The following is a 12,728-nucleotide window of genomic DNA, read 5'->3' on the forward strand; positions in this document are numbered from 1 at the left end:
AGGTGCCCGAGCAGGAGGGGCAGGCGGCCCCGCGTGCCCGTGCCCCCCCGGCCCTCCCGCTGCGCGCCGGTACCAGGGGTTCCGAAGTCCTGGGGCAGTTTTAAGCTTAAAGACAAAGGGAGGAAATGAACCTTGGGTTTTACTCAGTGAAGCTCCGTGCCCGCCGGGCGCCGCAGGGCTGTGTCCTACCTTACAACTGCCCCAGGAGGGGCTGCCCGGCCTTCCAGGCTCTCCACCTCCCTTTCCAGCCTTACCTTCTACTGCCCCCATCCGCAGGCTCTGCGTTCCAGCCACCCGGGCAGTCGTCATCATTACCGCGCTCGCGCTGGCTCCATGCCGCCGCTCCGCTTGCCTGGGATCCCCGGTCTACCTGCCCCGCCGCGCGTGGCCGCTCGCTCGGGGAATGGGGGGCGGGGATGGCTCCGAGGTTGCAGCTCTCGGCTGCGGCCGCCAGGGGGCGACCGCGGAGCCGGTGCCGGGCCGCTCTAGGCCGCGCTCGCCGTCCTCTCGCTGGCTCTCTCCCTCTCGCTCGCTCGCTCGCGGAGAGTTCGGAGTCGAGCGGAGCCGAGGCCGCCCAGCCGGGGCCCCGCCCGCTGCGCGTCCCCTTCCGCCTGTCGGCCCGTCCTGGACCCAGCGTCCTCGGCCTCCCGCAGGGGCCCGCACTGAGGCCGGAACCAGAGCCGCGGGCTGCCGGGGCCGCCCGGGAGATGAAATGACAACTTCAACTCTCCAGGTACCGGCCTCGAGGGCCTGGCGGGGGAGGCCGCGGCGGGAGGCCGGCCGGGCCGGGGCCGAGCCGAGGCCGCCCGGGAGGCCTCTGGCCCGGTCCGCCCGGCCCGCCCGGCGCCAGCGAGGAGGATGGGCCCCGGCCCTCAGCCCCTGCATGCTCGGGGCCCGCCGCTGGGGAAACTGAGGCCGCCCTGGGCACGGCCCGACCCTCCCGTGGTGGGCGGTGAGCCCCCGCCCTCCACCCACCCGCGGGAGCCCGGCAGGTGCTGCGCCCCCCTGCGGGCGCCGGCTGCAGCCGAGCCGGTTCCGTCGTTTTACCGATGGGGAAACTGAGGCCCGCGGGAGGGAAGCGACCCGCCCCAAGGTCATCCCGGGAATGGCGGGAGGGCCAGGATGGGAGCCAAGGCCCCTTGGAGCGTGCCCCGCGGCAGCTGGCCGCCCTTCCCCCCTCCGGCCCTCCTCCGCCGGCCGGTGTGGTCTCCCCCGCCTTCGGAGCCGCGTCTTTATCCGGAGACACCGAGGGGGAGGCGGGTTCGTACGCTGGCGGGCTCTTCTCTGCTCCATAACATTTCCGTCCTGAAACTTCGGTACCTGACCTACTTCCATTTAGCCCTGGACAGTCGGACAGACGGACTGACGGGCTGACAGGGGGGCTGTGAGCGCGGGCAGCTCCTTCCACCGCAGACATCATTCTGCGTCTGACCCTTGGAGCAGCCAGGCTTGGGGCGTTAGTGTGCCCTGGTTAGGGGGTCCAGAAGGTGCCAGGACTTTGTCTTTGAGGCTCATGCTGCCCTCCAAGTGTGCTCCAAGAGAAGACTAAAGCCCTAACGATAGCGAACCCGTGCTCTCCTGGCTTTTAAAGCTCTTAGATTGGTTGTCATTAACCAGAACGGATCTCTTCAGCTGTCACATTGCCTGGAAATGTCTGTTTTTCTGGTGGAAGAATCTCTGACATTTGACAATGCCTTAGTCCCAGAGGTGATGGACCAGGAGATCTGTCACTTCATCAGAGATGGGGTTTTAGTTACCAGTTGTATTTCTGCTAAATGCTTTCTGTTCCTTCCAAAGGATGAAATCATGAGTTTCTATAACTAGAATAAAGATACTTCATCCTTTAAAATCCCACTTGGGGGGAGGAGGGCTGGGGAGGGTAACTAGTCTGCAAAAATTGTGTATCGTATGATTCGATTTGACTGTCAGCACGTGTGTCTTTCAGAGAGAAAGACCCTCCTTGTGTTCTCAATCATTGAAATTTCCCACACTTAATGTAGGGTCTCAGGAATATCCTCCTCCTCCTCTCTAACCAAAGGAAGCCAATTCAGTGGAGCAACAGAACTGAACAAAGTTCTCTTGAAATCCACACAGTGAGGCATAGAAGTGGGCACGGTGCTTCTCTGAATCTCAGAGCATCTTCCACCATTTGATTCTGGAAACAGTGTGATTTCTGGTCTTCATTCTAAACTACTTAGTGGTAGTAGAGGGTCAGTAGAGTCCCAGATCTTCTGTTGGTGGCCACTTTCTTTTTGGAGTAGAATCAAATGTCCCACTAACAACAGAGTGACTTCTCCATCCTTTTGTAACTCTAGTCTGGGACATTAGCTCAGGTTTCCTCCTGCTGGAATCCAGAGAGGAGAGTGAGTATGAAATCCCTGTTAAGTGTGTGGTTATTGTGGAGAAGGGATGACTATCTTTTAATGCCTCCTTTTAAAGCCTTTCTATTTGATGGCTGGGAAGTGGTTGGCTCTCCTGGCCTAAGACAAATGACTGAGCTCATTGGCTCCAGTGTCTTCCTGCTGCTTGTGACTGAGTGTTTTCAGGATCTGTTTGGGAGCCCTGTGTCATGTCGTCTTTCCAGAAGGCCATTGATCTGGTGACAAAGGCGACAGAGGAGGACAAAGCCAAGAACTATGAAGAGGCACTGCGGCTCTACCAACACGCTGTGGAGTATTTCCTACATGCAATCAAATGTGAGTCAGGGCGGGGTCCTGAGCTGCTGTGGGCAGGTGGAGGAAAAGGAGGTGACCTCCGAGGCTAAATAGGCCTTTTCTTGGGTGGCCCTTTTATAGATGAGGCACACAGTGATAAAGCGAAGGAGAGCATTCGGGGAAAGTGTATGCAGTACCTGGACCGGGCCGAGAAGCTGAAAGATTACTTACGGAATAAAGACAAGCAAAGCAAAAAGCCAGTAAAAGAGGCTCCAAATGACAGCAAGGGGTGAGTGTCTCAGCCCAGAGGGGCCGAATCAGTGTGGCCGAGAGAATCCCCAGAGTTCCCAAGGGCAGACATCCCTTTTTGGTGTGGCCATCTAATGAAATTAGATAAATAAATTAGTTTAAGTGACCTAATAAAAATAACCTGAACTTATGGAGTTCCTGGCTCTTGAATTCCAACTGAAATTTCACCGACCACAGCAAGAGAAGCTTGCAGGTGGTGTCCCAGGGACAGAAATGTGCTTGTAGAGAGCATGTCATCAGGAGGAGACATGATTTGAAAGGGTGGCTGCCTGGAATGGAAGGCCTTTCCTGGAGGACAGGAAGGCTCCTGGGAACAGACCCTTCTTCCAGGAGGACAAGATTTTGCAACAGTGTTTAGTTTATTCCTCCATAGTGACAGTTGTACATGGATAGGGAGAGCCTGCTCTCTTAGAGGATTTGGGGGATGCTAAAAGTCAGAAGGGGCAGCATGGGTAGTGGATAGAATGCTGGGTTTGTGTCAGGAAGACCTCTGGTATTTACTGTGTCACTGAGGCTGACCAGCTAATGCTGTGCTTGTCTCCTCATCTGTAAAATGGGGATAATAGTCCTGCATTACCTATTCCCCAGGGCTTTTGTGATGTTTACATGATATAGTGTATGTAAGTAAAGTTAGAGCTTTGTGTAAATGCTGGTTATCATTATTTTGTGCCCTGAAGAGCTGCACTTAACAATAGCATATTGATTTTACAAACCAGCTTCTACTTGTTATGAGGATGGATTGGGTGCCTTTCCTATGGGCCTTTAGTGGGTGGGCGCCCCTGTCAAAGCCACTCACGGCATCGCCAGCAGACGTCTCTGTCCCTTCTCTTGCACACCAGCGGGCAGGCGCTGGACCTTGCTGCTGCCAACATAAAGCATCAGCTTGTGACTGCCTGTTTCATTTCCACAGAAGCGACAGCGACAGCGAAGGAGAAAATCCAGAGAAAAAGAAGCTGCAAGAACAGCTGATGGGTAAGTTGCATGAGGCTGCCGAGGTCACCCTTGGGGCTGCTGTGGGGCCCCTCCTTAGGGCCCCTCTGCCTCCTTGTTACAGGGGCCATTGTCATGGAGAAGCCCAACATTCGGTGGAGTGATGTGGCCGGCCTGGAGGGAGCCAAGGAAGCGCTTAAAGAGGCCGTCATCCTGCCAATCAAGTTCCCACACTTGTTCACAGGTGAGAGCTGAACTGATTCAGTCCAAATATCAAAAATAAAGTTGAAAGCTACCAAGAAGAGGTGAAAACTATTTCCCATTCTTTTTAGTTAGAATGAGGACACAGGATTAGAGCCTGCTGAGCAGTTAGGGCCCTTGTGGCCTGGTGTTCCCCATCCCCTACCACCTCGGTGAGGAAGATGCCAATCCCACTTGACTTGTTAGCTGACTTTTGGTCCAGCTCACCCACAAGAACATTGTCAGTAGGCTTGTGTCACTAAGTGAGCTAGAGATGGTCAGGGTTCATTTAAGATGGTCAGGCCATATATGGACAGGACAAAAGGGCCCAACTTCAGTGTTAGCTCCCTTGATCCTCTGAGTCCAGAATCCTTTGCTGCTCATCCACCAGTTTTTTGTTTCTTCCTGTAGGCAAGCGTACCCCCTGGAGAGGGATCCTACTCTTTGGACCTCCTGGCACAGGGAAATCTTACCTGGCAAAGGCTGTGGCAACAGAAGCCAACAACTCCACCTTTTTCTCTGTGTCCTCCTCAGATCTGATGTCCAAATGGCTGGGGGAGAGTGAGAAGTAAGTCGGCAGTCAGGCCACATTCCCTCCAAGCTCTGGAGCCAGTGAAAATGGCACAGAGCAAGCCCTCCCTTTGAGAGAACATAGTCCCCCCTGTCCTGCTTGCTGACACATCCCCAGAAGCCATATAGGGGTGGAGAGGGTTGGGGTGAATAAGGGCAGTCATATTCTGGCTTTTCATCACAGGCTTGTCAAAAACCTGTTTGAGCTGGCCAGGCAGCACAAACCCTCCATCATCTTCATCGATGAGGTAGATTCCCTCTGTGGATCTCGGAATGAGAATGAGAGTGAGGCTGCTCGGAGGATCAAGACAGAGTTCTTAGTCCAGATGCAGGGTGAGTGCTGAAAGGAGCCTGGAGGTCACTGCAAGTGCTGCCTTTATTTTACAGGGGAGGACATTGAGGTCCTGGGGATGGGGGGAAAGGGACTGCCCAGAACTGTAGAGCCAGAGCCAGCCCACCCTACCTCCTTTGCGTCTCTACTCCTTGGCCTTCACTTCTTAGAATCTTCACACCGAACACACTCGCCCCTCCTGGACAGCCGTGGGACAGAGGGCCTGTCCAGCAGATGTGAGCAGAAATGCATGGCCAGGCCTGCCAACAAAAAAGCTGCTGAATCTGCCACAAGCAGAGCTTCTGGTGGAAGACGGATGGACATTCTGCTGGGGCACCCCACACAGAAAGATATCCAGCTCCTGTGCTGGTGTTCAGGGTCTACCCATACCAGGGTGCCAGCTGGCGCTAACATTGAGGAGAATTTGGGACTTGATGTTTGGCCTGTAGCAAGGCACCCTGGTTCATGGGGACGCCGATACCCATCAGCCATGACCTGATGAAGAACTGGGTGGAAACTGCTGGTTTTTTAGAAACACATGGGCCTCCCAGAGCCATCAAAGCTTTGGGGATTTCCTCGTTTTAATTTTATTTTTAAAGAAATGTAAATAGGATTTAACACAGGTCTCTTAATTCCCTGTCCAGGCCTCTTTTTATTCCATTCTCCTCCCTCCCTTCTGTCCACTCCTTAGCCTTCTTTAAGTAGCCCTGGGTAAAGTCACCAGTACTTTGAAGGAGCTCTGGAACTCTTGACTGTGGCTGTCACCCTGACAAAGCCCAGTTGTGCTTGCTTTGTCCCCTCTGAGAAGCCGACTAACTCTAGCTGATGTACTTTTTGCTTCTCCTCCTACAACCCCAGATGAACCTGTTGTCACTTTAGGGGGTGAGGGTGCTCGGCTCCAGCACAAAGCCCTCAGAGGCTGTGGCTAGTGATGGTCATGTCATCATGGTCAGCTTCTTATTTTCCTTCTTTCCACAGGGGTTGGGAACAACAATGATGGCACCTTGGTCCTGGGTGCCACAAATATCCCATGGGTCTTGGATTCAGCCATTAGGAGGAGGTGAGTAGGAGTCACCCATCTACCAGCTGCTAAGCATTCTCCATCCGATTGTCAGCTATACGTTACTCAGCCACCTTTGACTCTGGTCATAACCTGCTTGGTTCACTCACAATTTCTCTGGGTTTGATTTGGGGGAGGTTACACCTCAGAATCCCTCAGATGTGTTGTGTCCGGGAGCTGAAGAGCTTCTCAGAATCATGCTTTAAATGCAGAAAATAAAATACGTAGGATTACAAAGGAATGCAATTATATTGCAATGTAGTGACCGTAACACTAAGAGAACCAATCCATGGGGGCCTTGAAATTGATTCATGGCCTAGCTTCAGAACTCCTGTGCTACAGGATAATTCATTTGTGTTCTTTCCTTCAGAATGAATACATTCAATCAGTCATTCTCCTTTCTGCCTACCTCTCCACATAAGTTCCCTTGGGCTAATGTCACTTATATACTTTTGTTGGAGATAGTGAGTAATGTCACTGTGGCACTGGTGGCCTCGAATGGCCAGTCCTGTTATGCTGGTATTTCAGTGGAAGGAGTTGGGGAGACTTTGGATGGAACCTCCATACTTCTCTAAACCTCTGTAGCACCTATTCCTTTGCATTTGGCTCTAGGTTTGAAAAACGAATTTACATCCCACTGCCTGAGGAAGCAGCCCGGACCCAGATGTTCCGGCTGCATCTTGGGAACACCCCACATAGTCTCACGGAGGCCAATATCCTTGAGCTAGCCCGGAAGACTGATGGCTATTCAGGGGCAGACATCAGCATCATCGTGCGGGATTCTCTCATGCAGCCTGTGCGAAAAGTGCAGTCAGCAACACACTTCAAAAAGGTAAGAAAGTGAGCTGTGCACCATGACAGTGGGAGGAGGGCATGAACTGTACCAGGCAAGTGTTATAGGCTTCCTTTTTTGTACATTCTGGCTTCTTGTGGTGTATTCCTGTTCTTAAAGGAGAGTAGAGTGTGTGTCTGATGTCCCCCTCTTCAGGTCCGTGGACAGAACCATGTTGGAGATGGGGTTGAATTTTGGGGGGGAGGGGGGGGCTTGAATTTCAGGTCCTTGTCATTTTAAGAAACATGCTGGGAGCACAGTGATTGGTTAGGGGAAAATACCAGATGGAGCGTCTTCAGGAGTGGGTTTTGGTGGGCTGAGATGAAGGAGGTGGGTATGAAAAAAGGGAGTGAAGATTTAGGAGTAAGAGAGTAGTGGTATTACCACCTGAGAGTTACCCCAGCCATCTTTGCCCCATGAGATCATTCAGGGAGTGCACTGTGAACAGAGGTGGGGAGTGGGCTTGGTTGTACAGGGAGACAGGTTTTGGACACAGACAGTAGGAATTCATTTTGCCCACTGTGCAACTATTTGTTACAGAGATTTTCTTTTTCATTGGGGGGCAGCTGGAAGGACAAAATAGGGATATTCACTAATTTTTTAAAAAATTTAAGAAACTTTTTTAAAAGGTAAGCTAGGGAGTTACTTGTAATGAATAGAGAGGTTAAATGATTTACTGAGGCTCACCTATCTAATCGAACTGAGAAGCTGTATTTGGACCCTTCTGGATTCCAAGCCTGAGATTTTTTTCCACTATGCTGTGCGAACTCCTAACCTAACGATTAGCTTGTAGATTCCTCAGTGTCTGCTTCTGGACTTAAAAGCTATCTTAGGTAGCATAGTTTTCACATGAATTTGACGTCCCTGGATGACTTGATAAGCTTAGCGATGTCATACACAACTAATATTATCTTAGAATTCTTGTTTAGCATCTTCCAGACCCAAAATATTCCTCAGAGAATAATTTTTACTCTGCCTAGTCAGAATCTACAGAAGAGTAAGTCTTGATGAGCTGGTAGATGTGGGCCCCTTATGTCTCTGGTTTGGTTCCAGGTTCGGGGCCCTTCTCGCACCAACCCTGGAGTCATGATAGATGACCTTCTGACCCCCTGCTCTCCAGGAGACCCTGGAGCCATTGAGATGACTTGGATGGATGTACCCAGTGACAAACTGTTGGAGCCTGTGGTGTGCATGGTAAATAGATGGGATGGCCAGAGTACAAAGAACTTCCTCACTTCACTGCTCCTAAATAACTGTGCCCTCTTCTAAACACAGAACCACCTGTGGTGGTGTGAGCCCCACAGTCCTCTAGCTTACACAAGCAAAGGTCTCACTGTGGAGAGACAGACAGTGCAGTTTCCCCTCACTTTATTTAGCATCAGAAGTTTGTACAAATGATTCCATTTGAGATGAGGGGTTTCCCTTTGCATACAGTAGGTATTCAATAAAATATCTGTCAGCTTGATTTTCTAGGTTTAGTACTGCCTACCATGCCATTTTCTCTCAAGCAGGTATATGGCATATTATGGCTGAATCCGTTAGTAACTTCATAACAATATGAAGGTATAAGGTGAGACACCCTCCCACCCCAGTGTACAACTCCAGTTCACTCAATTCTGGGAAAATTCTCAATATAAAAGATGGCAGCTGGGGCAGAAGGGCCTCTCCAGCTTGGGCCCTGGTTCTAATTCTCTCTTCTTTGCAGTCGGACATGCTTCGGTCTCTGGCAACTACCCGACCCACTGTCAATGCAGAAGACCTTCTAAAAGTGAAGAAATTCTCAGAGGACTTTGGACAGGAAGGTTAAAAGCTTCTGTTGGGGTGATGACGAGGGGGGAGGTTGACCAGGGGAAGTCCATAGCACTTCCTCTCCCCATGCCAACAGCCAGACAGTGCCCCATGTGGCTAATCCCAGAGTCACAACAGAATCCACTTTGCTGTCTGGTGACCAGCTGGGAAGCAAGGAGGATGGGCTTCTCCTACTGCCTCAGAGACTGGAGCACAGCTGGTACATGATGGAGCCTGGGTTCTACATGTTTCCTCCTTTCCAAATGCTCACTACTCCTTTTCCTGACTCTCCCTTGTCTTCTGTTTTTTTAACTTTTTTTTTGTAATTATTCTAAATTAATGCTGCTTGGATTTTTGTCTTGTTTATAAATAAAAATAAAATCACCCGAAAGCTTCAGGGAGTGGAACAATCCCATTCCTGTAGTGGTCAGCTCAGCCAGCCCTTTCCTCCTCCTTTCTCTTTATAGCCGTGTCCTAGTTCTTGAGAAAAGGCCATCTGAAGCCCTTTGGCTCCTCATCCTAAATATTTCCTAAGATCGTCAGGAACCTTGCCGGTGTCACTTTGAGGCTAGGTATACACGGACTTGTTTCTTCTGTGCAGGAGGAGGAGATGACTTCTGCAAATGAAAAGCTATTCAAGTCAAAAGGAATTAGGTCTGTAGTGAAGACTGTTGGCCCATTTTTCACAGCTGCCTTTTCCTCCTTCTGCCTGTGGGAACAGAACAGTGTTGCTGCACTTAAGAGTCCCTCTCCTGGAAATGGCCTAATAAACCTTTTTCCCCTCCTGAGCCGCCTGAGTGATCTCGTGTCTCTAGCGCTTCCCTGAAGCTCCTGGTAAGCTGTCTTTTACCACCAGCAAATAAACTGCTGAGTAAATGATTCTTTACCAAACAGATGGTAAGGGTGGGAGTCATTGGGATCAATATTAGGAGGCTCATTCTAGCCTCAGAAGGAATAATCATTCTTCAGCATCTGCTATTCTCAAATTTGGTTTTTTAGGTTGTTTTTAGTATTCTTGGACTGAGGTGCCTCTAGCCAGAAGACTCCAGGAGCATGTCATCTGGCATTAGTGTGTTTGGGGTTTTATTTACAGGGATTGTCTGGGCTGTCTTAGAAGGTAAGGTGTCTTTTTCTAGTCTCTTGATATTTCTCATCATACATTTAAAAATCTGAATAATCGAAAAAGGAGATTGTCACAAATATTAACCCCTTCAGTGGCTAGGATATCTTTTTGGGGTAAAGAGCCAATTTAGATCTCTCTGGTTCCATTGGGCAAAAACAAGACGGTGGATGAGAAACAGAATCTTTTTTTTTTTTGTCAGGGCTATCTAAAAACTGGAAAAGGCTGCCTTCCAAAGTCGCAGATTCATCCTCATTTAAGAAGGATTAAACAGCTTAACAAATATTTATTCGTACATATTTATAATTTATCTATTGATGTTATCTTTATTATGAGTAATAAAATTAATTTGTTACTATTAACACGTATTTGTTAGTTAGAGGGAGTTCTTAATCCTGGCTTGACTCTTAGATGGCTTCTAAGGTCAAATTTAGCCCTGATTCTATCTTTGTAGGGGAATAATCTTGACAGTTATCAACTAAACATTTAACTCTTTAAATGGCTTTCTGATAAATCTTTTTAACTAGAGCTAGAGTGTGTCTGGCACAGAGTGGCTCCTGAAAAGACAGCCATTACAACCTTATGAGGCAGATTTCAGTTGTGTTCAGTGTCATAGGTTCTCACTGCCAGTTTGCTTTTGTAAATACTGAGACAATTGATGGGTCTGTAGACCTCTCCACTGCCTGCATCTCTGTTGCTACATTTCCAAATCTTTTCCATAGTTTTCTCCTTATGTCACCACCTACTGTAGCTTTCTTAGGTCAAAAGATTCCTTCTGGTTTTGACTTAGAACTAGTGGCATTTCTTAAGCATATGTACATCTGACTGGCTATCACAGACACTTTGGGGTGCCACAATTCTGTTCACCAGGTGTTAACTATTTCTTTGGGATGCTGGTCTTGACATTGCCACCTATCTTTAACGTAGACATTTAACCTTTAACTTAAACATTGACCTTTACAAACATGTTTGAGGAGCAGATGAGAGTCTGCCCGTCGGCCAACTCGCTTTATTTGATACTGTTTTCAAAAGATTTCATTCCATAAAAAAATCTCCAGACTCATCAGTTGCATGGCCTCTTCCTCCTATACTCTCCACTCTTACATGCACATGGCTTTGTGCTCTAAGTTACCATCCCGCATTGGGCTGGCTTTCCATTTTCTGAGACTTCTGTCAGATCAGAATACAAAGCTGGTGAAAACTACTTGGGCAAGTGGAATATTTTCCTGTGGTGACACGGAGGCCATTATTGCAAGAACCAATGGAATGATGACAGAGAAAAGGAGAATGGTGTCTTTGTACTATGGTGATGACTATGTAACTATGTCCTTTCCCCCTTGGGATCTATAGCAGCACTAACTCCGAAATGTCAAACCTCTGGATAGCAGCTTCATAAATCAAGGCCATACCTAATGAAATGAAAGATGAACACCATGATACCCTTCCCCCACACTCTACTCAACCACACTCTGGATTGGCCACTGGCATTTACCAATCTTAGCCTTGCCATGATGACCCCACTAAGTTCCAGTGAGCATTACAAATTCTACCCTCCCTTTCTTCCCAGGATCAGTGTCATGCCATGATACCCTAGTTCATTCCACCCCTCCCTAGGCACCTCTCATTGAATGGTAGAGTCTTCTGGGAAGGTCTTAGTACGTGTACCACTATATGTACTCACTTGGGCATTGTTTGTGCCCACCTGCTAGAAAAAGGGACCCAACAACCAAGGTCACCACTGACTTTTGAGAACTGAGGTAAGTGGTCTCCTTGGGGAAAGGATGAAAGTAGTGTGGGAAAAATGGAATTCAGTTCTGCCTGACCACACTGGCTTGGCATCATTAAGCTCCAAAGATCTGAATATATAGGCTAAATCTTCCATAAGGAGAAAGGCAAGTCACAGAGGTATATCCTGGAAAATAAGTAACATGAACCACAGCCCAGAACAGCTTTTTACATAAACCATGTCTGTAAACATAGTGTAAAAAATGGAGAGCCCTGAGACATTCGGTAGGACCTGGCTGCCCACCTCACAGGCCTGCAGTGATCAAGCACTAAGTTCTGTGGTACTGCAAGACACTGTTCAGAGAAAATGATCCCATTATGGTCATTAGCCTCACTGAGGCAAGAACTGGCCCTAACCCATTTTAGGAATTATGCCCATATTCCTAACTAATACGGTCATAGAGCATTTGACCTTCCTTGTCCAGATTCTGTAATTCACATCTATAGGCATTAGGTTTGTAAAGCACTTTGCTCACAACCACCTTGGGGCAGGTAGTTACACAGCCAGATTATACAGATCAGACTCTAAGGTTAAATGACTTACACAGTAACTTGGATCAAGCACTCTCCATTATTAAGCAACACTTATTGGGAAGAGGATCATCCCCCAACTCATCCTCCAAATATTGAACTGCCATCAGTGAATGAGCCAAATGCTACTAGCTGAGGAGCAGCAAGAGGATGGCTTCTGATTTTTAGTATTCTAGGGTTGATGTTAAAGGACAAAAACTTAAAGTAGGTGGACGGCTACATTACGAACCTGTAAAAATTTGCAGGGTGAGCATGAATAACAGCTTCTCATTAAGCATCTGATTGAACGGGGACCAGGACTAGTATCTTACTCCTTTGAACAGTTTGATGCTAAGCTTTGTGGATGGGCCCCACTGGCAAAATATTCTCTAGTTGGAGCTTGGCATCTCTGACACATTCCTGCAGTTTTTTCTCTAGCAGTTCAACCTGATTGGATCATAGAGTGTTCTTTTTTCTTCAAAAATATTCAACAAGAATGTAAAAATGAGGGTGTTCAAGAGGTAGATCCAGGACCGATGGCCAGGTCTCCTGATTCCTGGACTGGGCGCCCTTCCGTCCATCTCCTCAGGAGGCCGACT

General features: G+C 48.8%; 1 protein-coding gene and 1 long non-coding RNA gene across 2 annotated transcripts in view; one reads left to right on the forward strand and one right to left on the reverse strand.

Moving 5' to 3' along the window:
• Positions 1-503, reverse strand: part of LOC140521428 (uncharacterized) — a 34,048-nt gene extending 33,545 nt beyond the window's left edge. Inside the window, exon 1 of the long non-coding RNA XR_011972928.1 lies at positions 255-503. This is a non-coding gene — a long non-coding RNA (uncharacterized lncRNA). The remainder of the gene's footprint in view (positions 1-254) is intronic.
• On the forward strand, positions 493-9,502 carry VPS4A (vacuolar protein sorting 4 homolog A). The gene is made up of 11 exons (XM_072636436.1): positions 493-733; positions 2,585-2,696; positions 2,796-2,943; positions 3,874-3,935; positions 4,018-4,137; positions 4,545-4,701; positions 4,888-5,036; positions 6,013-6,094; positions 6,707-6,926; positions 7,980-8,120; positions 8,632-9,502. The coding sequence occupies exons 1-11, from the start codon at positions 713-715 to the stop codon at positions 8,731-8,733; spliced, it is 1,314 nt and encodes a 437-aa protein (XP_072492537.1). The 5' UTR covers positions 493-712; the 3' UTR covers positions 8,734-9,502.
• Positions 9,503-12,728: the final 3,226 nt, after the last annotated feature.

Source organism: Notamacropus eugenii, chromosome 1 (genome assembly GCF_028372415.1).
Source record: "Notamacropus eugenii isolate mMacEug1 chromosome 1, mMacEug1.pri_v2, whole genome shotgun sequence".
Taxonomy (NCBI): Eukaryota; Metazoa; Chordata; class Mammalia; order Diprotodontia; family Macropodidae; genus Notamacropus; species Notamacropus eugenii.